General features: G+C 42.8%; 2 protein-coding genes across 2 annotated transcripts; one reads left to right on the top strand and one right to left on the bottom strand.

Annotated features, from left to right (window-relative positions):
* Window positions 1-365: 365 nt before the first annotated feature.
* On the top strand, window positions 366-2,381 carry SARC_12539 (hypothetical protein; the record flags this gene model as incomplete). The annotated part of the gene is made up of 2 exons (XM_014293353.1): window positions 366-650; window positions 1,178-2,381. Coding segments are annotated over 2 exons (579 nt in total), but the record flags the coding sequence as incomplete, so codon positions are not given.
* Window positions 2,382-2,892: 511 nt separating this feature from the next.
* On the bottom strand, window positions 2,893-6,719 carry SARC_12538 (hypothetical protein; the record flags this gene model as incomplete). Its single annotated transcript, XM_014293352.1, has 7 exons — window positions 2,893-3,032; window positions 3,343-3,490; window positions 3,903-3,962; window positions 4,676-4,768; window positions 5,326-5,489; window positions 5,829-5,993; window positions 6,554-6,719. Coding segments are annotated over 7 exons (936 nt in total), but the record flags the coding sequence as incomplete, so codon positions are not given.
* Window positions 6,720-7,010: the final 291 nt, after the last annotated feature.

The raw sequence follows: 7,010 nt of genomic DNA, 5'->3' as shown, positions 1-7,010 counted from the left end.
TTTATTTATATCAGGTATGGTCAAACCCTTCATTCACATGCGTGCATCGAGGTTCTATTATGTCGAATCACTATGGAGGCTGCAACGAAATGCAAGGAAAGGCAGATTCGAAAGCATCTGATCTCTCAAGTAAATATATGAGCAATTAGATTCTGTTACCACTTCCGTTAATGATAGCTCGTGTGCACGAGTAAGCCGCATAGCGCCGATCCTATGAAGTGGTTGGATTGCACACATATGCTTGCTCGGATCCGATGTACATACTCAGATACTTCCCAGCTTGCTTGTGACTTTATACTTGTACCAGATATATACAATATGCATGCACATAAACATGCTCTTGCTTGTGGCTGTTTGTGCATACCCAGGTACGCCGAGCGCATGCGGCTGGCAGGAAGTATGGTGTACCGGTTGTTGTGAATCAAGTGATGTACAACCTTCTCGACTACAATAGTACCGAACTACGCGAGATGGAGAAAGCCTGCAATGACCTGGACGTCAAGATCATCGCATACTCGCCCATAGGCCAGGGGCTGCTCACCGATTCCTTGACTCCAGAAAAACTGGTCAAGAACAGACCCGCGAAAATGACGGGGCTCACGTGGGACAAACTGCAGCCGTTGAGGGAGTGCATTCGGAGTATTGCGCAGGTGTGTGTGTGTGGTGTCAACTGTGGGGCTTACATCTGTACAGCGTGCGAAAGGGCGAATGCGGGCATTCCATAATAGTGGTCACAATTCTGTTTCACGGGGTAGTTTAAAACGTATCAATTACATATAAAAAATTATCTCCAACACGGGAATCGAACCCATGGCAAATGAGATTATGGCTTTGTGTGAAGAAGATAGTCTGCAATGGCCGGGTACCCGTAATCACAGGCTACTACCCTCGGGCTGTCCTGACATTTGCGTTCACCCGCGTATAGTTGTCTCCCCCGCTGTGTTAGTGGGATGGCTATGTTGTGCCTGAAGTTTTGTATGGCGATGAGCTGCGCCACAGATCCATAACACACCCAGTTTAGTACAGTTTAATATTTTTGAGATAGTACAATGCCAGTGCAATAACAGTCCAATACCAGAGAATCCCGTACTGGAAAGTGGGCATGCCATCAGTATACATCTATGCTAGGAACAAAGCCACGAACCCACTCCTACCATTGCAAACCCATGTCCCACAGGCTCACGACCGCAGCATGGCCCAAGTGTGTATCAACTGGTGCATTCAACACAACACCATACCCCTCGTGGGATGCCGGTCCGTTTCCCAGGCGCAGGACACCTTGGGTGCACTCGGCTGGGAGCTAACCGAAAGTGAAGTTCGGGACTTGGACGAGGTGGCCCTGGCCCGCAGTACACTGGAGAGCCCGACATGGAGACGGGCGTTGTTTGTGCAGTTGGCGGGGGTCTTTATGGTCGCCTGTAGTGTGTGCGACAACTGGCTGGGGCGGGGGATGGTCGAGGAAGCCCGGTGAGTTCTGGTACATTCTATAGCAAGCAATGATGCATAGGTAGTACCGAACATGTTCTTGTCTCGAAAGCGAGAGGAGGATAATATATTTACTTGCAAACCGTGGGGCTTAAAACTTCATTTTCTGTCAGTAGATTCGGACTTTTTACTACCAGTGGCACAACTCAAGCCAAAAAAAATTCACTCGACCAATGATTTCGCCCATATTTATAGCCATTCGGCTGCGATTCCCAGCCCCAATTCCAGTGGTTCACTCCCTCGACAGTGAAACCACCACTTCGACTGCTCATATATGTGATTTACAAGTATATGATATACGAGCTCTCTCATCTCTACGTTGGTACGTTAGCGGTATACAGCTTTGTGTACTATATAAATACATCATTGATGGCATGGCTTTATACCACAGTGCTTCATGTATACGGTATCCTACGTCGTTTAAACAGGAACAGCGGTGGGTAGGGTACTCATATGCATAATTTATATTCCCGTTATGCTAATAAAACTCGCGGCGCCGAACCTCTGGGGCATGTTGCATACCACTGCTGCTCAGTGCAATTCTATTTTTGGTATTAATACTAATCTGTGGCATAACTGCTTCGCATACGGGCTTATGAGAATGCATACCAAGTATCCCATCATTTGAAGTCAATGCAGAAACTTTCGAACAAAGAACAGGAGGCTATATAATAAGTCGGATTCTATTCAACTATGGCGAGAAATACATACGTACACAGCGCCAGCTTGTTAAACCACACCGCCGTCCAGCAGAAGGGCAAACTTCAACATCGATATGTTCCCGAGTATCGAAGTTAACTTCAGAGCACATTCACATGACAAAATTAAATTGGCATGCATGTGGTCCGCCAGGCGTAATAGTACAGAATTGGCAATACACACCAGATAAAGGATACCTCCATTCACTCGACCAATGACCTCGCTTATATTTATAGACATTCGGCTGCGATTCCTAGGCCCGACCCCAGTTACTTTGACTATGTTTTAAGAAGAGAGGGTTTAACGAGAACTTTCCACTAAACCAATTTAACGGAATGTATTTTTCGGCCAATATATTTTTTTTTGAAAACAACAAGGATCCCAAAATCGACACATAGTTTACTTTTAGCGGAAAGTCGCTAAACGTTACTAAACCACAGCCATCTAAAATCGGCCCATTTAAACGGGTATGGTTAAACGTACCACTGAAACTACATTTTATATTTTGAATTGGAAAAAAAACAACACATTCAATGTACGTACCTAAATTTGAATCATTTCTCCACAAAAAAAACCCTGATACGTTTGGATCAGAATTTCAGTCATTTTGGCTCGGGCAAAAATCGTTGTATCATACTTCGTAGCAAAGCGACATATTTAAAAAATTATTTCAGCGAAGCCTTCCCGTTAAGTAGACCCTTTTTTCCTTTATTTTTTACCTACATTGGAGATCTTAACCTTATTTGGAAGGCGTGTGATCAATTCATTGTCGCCGATCGCGCGGATCAAATCCTTTTCGATGGGAACGTCAGCGCTCTTGATGAATATTTCGCGCGCAAACTTTGAGGCTGTGTTAAACGATTCAAATGTCATTGGCTGAGAAATGATGGGCATTATTGAACCAGAGGTTGACATAGACATACACTTTTGAATAAAGTTTAAAATACACTTTTGAAGTACAACTTTGCGTTTACTTGTCAATCTGAGAATGACTCACTTTGAGTCCGAAGTTTGACCAGGAATCAACGCGTACTGAAAAGAAGATCACAAAAAGATAGGCCTTTGGTGCAATATGAACATACAAACACTTTACATTCTCATACCAAGAATCAAGCACATACACATATACTTACACATTCAGATACATACGAGCCCTACCTTTGCCCTTCTTGGTTAATCCCGGGAGTGCTTTCACTTTGTACTTGAAGTTGTGCATAGATGCATACGGTGCACAGTAGGCCATAGCAAAAAGGAACTCGTCGGTCCCATTCGGCTGCCCCGTGAGCGTACTTAGTACGGAGACCACCTGTTTAGGGTTTTAGGGTTTTAGGGTTTAGAAGATGTGCATGTGTTCGGGGCAGGAATCGAGACAACATGTGTCACGGTGTATGAACACAGAGATTATTTCTCTTAATGGCTGTGTGTTAATATCTGCTATGTAGAATATATGCCAAATTTTAGTGCATTGTAGAGTATATATATATATATATATATATATCTATATACATACATACATACATACATACATACATACATACATACATACATACATACATACATACTTACATACATACATACATGCATACATACTTACATATATATATATATATATATATATATATATTTTATATATATATTTATATATCACTGCACTCAAATTAACTACAGAGATACGAGCAATATGTATATACATGGGTAGCTGCAGGCCTTGCACATACCTCTGTATGTACATCCATTTCGGGTTCATCGTCAACAACCTCCGGCTTCATGTGTTCAGCCTGTTGGGAACGCACAGAGTCACAGTTGTGTTTAGATTAAGGGCCGAGTTGCACCAGAATTACCATGGACCGGACTTATCAGATAGTTGGAAGTACTAAGCAGTCTAACTACAACATTGTGAAATAAGATAGATGTTCCGAAAGTTTTAGGACTTTCGGGGTTAAACCGCACAGGAATACCACGAGCGAGTTATTTGGCACTTACAATTGGGCTGTCATGTGATGTGTTCTAAATAATATATCGCATCGACGTACGCAAGTGAGAAATGGGACATACCATCCGTTAATACTGGCTAACTACAACAATGCGAAAGTGGACGTATAAATGTTTCCACATGGTGAGGTTTCCACATGGTTACCACATACTCGATACGTTTAAATATGTATTCAATATCTTCATATATAAATTCAATGCCTTCAAATATGTACTTATTATCTTTATATATAAAAATAGACTCAATATCTTTAAATTTCTATTCAATGCCTAAAAATATATATTCAACACCTTTAAATGTTGATTCTTCGCCTTTAAATAAGTATACATATCCTTTAAATTTTTATTCAATGCCTTTGAATATGGTTTCAATACCTTTGAATGTTCATTCTTTACCTTTAAATATGTACTCCATACCTTTATGTATACATTCGACCCCTTTGAGCATGCCTCTAATACCTCTAGATTCGTGCTTAATCACATTACATAGTCAACGTACCTTGTTTTCTTTGTTCTCCGGGACTAGTACCGCGCTGTCACCGTCTGTGGTTGTCGGCGCGTCTGTTATTTGACTTGGTGCTGGTTGTACGTGCTGCGTTGTCAAGTATGTGAGACATTTATGGGTTTAGGGTTTATGATTTAGGGTTGAGGGTTACGAGTTTAGAGAGTAGAGAGGAATGTTCAGGACGTGCAGAAACTTGATCAAATTAGGAAGGTTCGGAATGCTTGGAATGTTGGAGCGTGTTGGGAGTGGCAGGAGTTGACCCTTTCAGGAATGCTGACCACGACGAGAACGTTGGGAAGGGTTTAGGGTTTAGGGTTTTGTTGTCGTACTGCCAGGAGCATTTGCATAAGGCAGTCACGCTCAAAACAGCTGATGCAGTAAATCTGCCGGGTATAAAGCAGGTAGCGGCTGATGAGGCCCTTGACAAGGTGAAGGCCTATCACAAGTTTGCACAGTTTAGATGATACGGATATTTTTTTTAAAACTTGACCTATCACCTGAGCGCATATTTAAAAGAAATATGAAACTGGGATGTATGGCTATGGTACAATGCATGATTAAAAGGATATGGGTGTCACACATGCAGTTCCTAAGCAGCGATCATACAGGATACAGGCAAGCGATACGTCTCCGGCGTGGCATACCTGCTTCTTGAGGCCCTTATTAGCCCCCTTCTGCTGCTGCTGTTTGCCCCCTCCTCCCTTGATGGTTTTACTGTTCACCTGTTGCTTCGCCTTCTCTTGCGCTTGCTGTTTGGCCTTTTTCCCCTTTTCCCTTTTTTGGTAACGGGGTCGACCGCACCCTCCGACTGCAGCGCAAAAAATAGATCATAAAAGGTTAAACTACATCTGACAACACACCACATGCATGCACCATGTATACGTTGTGCACTACTTGCCGGCATCAGATTCATGTACAACTCCTTATTCTTACATATACGTTATACGGTATGCACCACTTGATTGCAACCGATTAAAGTACAGCTCCCTGTCCTTATATAAACATTATACGTTATGCACCACTTGATTGCAACCGATTAATGCACAGCTCCCTGTCCTTATATATACGTTATACGTTATGCACCACTTGCCTGCAACAGATTCATGTACAGCTCCCTGTCCATATATATACGTTATACGTTATGCACCACTTGCCTGTAACAGATTCATGTACAACTCCCTGTCCTCCTCGTCCTGGTCGGCGTACTTTGCCTTTGCGCGTTTCATTTTGGTGCGCTTACCCCGTGGGACTGTCTGTAGTGTTGGGTTGATCTTGGGTTCCTTGGCTTTTTGTTCGTCCTTTGGCATTTCTTCTGCAGATTTGGTTGCCATAGCAACACATGTGTGTAATTTGGACTGTCAGATAGAGTAGATTCGGTCACATTCATTCACTGCCAAATTTGTGCATGCTCTCCCAAATATTTTCGAATATTTGTAAATTACTGGGGAGTTCTCCGGAGGTGTTACAATGGCAAAACACAAATTCGTGATGTAATTCGGCAGGTTAATAGATTCAGTCACATTTCCTTTTATATAATCTGATTCGCCGCCAAAACTTCTATGTTCTCCCAACTATATTCGAATGTTTCTAAAAATTGGATCACACTGTGTCCCCAATTCTCTGATTTTAGTTCTCTGATTTTGACCCGCACAGTTTGCACATACCAGCGAATCCATTACCAATGTCCGTCATCATCAACATATGTAATTGTGTGTCAAAACAACTATCCTCTAGTGATACAAAACAACAAATGCGTCACATTCTACGATACTATGGTTATATTCATACAATCCAATATTCACACAACACATCCCAACACACATGCGTTGCCATGCCAACCACTTGCCCTTGTCCTCCCCTCACCAAACGTACCCGCGACTCCTTGTTTAATGTCCTCTATGTCCAGTCCCTTCTTCTTCATCAGGCGCCGTTGCCTGGCGGTGATATACCCTGTGCCACTCGTACTAGCTGAGTCGTCCGGTCCATCATCGCTGTTACTAGCATCGCTGTTACTAGCATCGCCTGCTTGGTTGGTTGCCTCAGCTGTGGTGTGTATGTGTAGTCAATGGATGGGTTATCCAGTGTGCACGCGGTAATGAGAGAAGCAATACATGTGTGTGTATATGCCTAGAACTAGATTGCGACAGTGACGTGAGAAGGAATAGGAGACACGTACGTGTATATGCGTAAATAAACAGACTGTGCGAGTGTGGCAATGGTGTGTTGGCATAGTTACAGTAGGCGACAAAGTCAGTGTACGAAAGAGTGTGGTATTATTATATGAATCTGTGAGCAAGTTTGCTGTTGGTATATAGTGCAGACAGTGATG

This window comes from Sphaeroforma arctica, assembly GCF_001186125.1.
Source record: "Sphaeroforma arctica JP610 unplaced genomic scaffold supercont1.2380, whole genome shotgun sequence".
NCBI classification, from domain to species: Eukaryota; class Ichthyosporea; order Ichthyophonida; genus Sphaeroforma; species Sphaeroforma arctica.
This window is presented reverse-complemented; position numbering and strand designations above follow the sequence as displayed.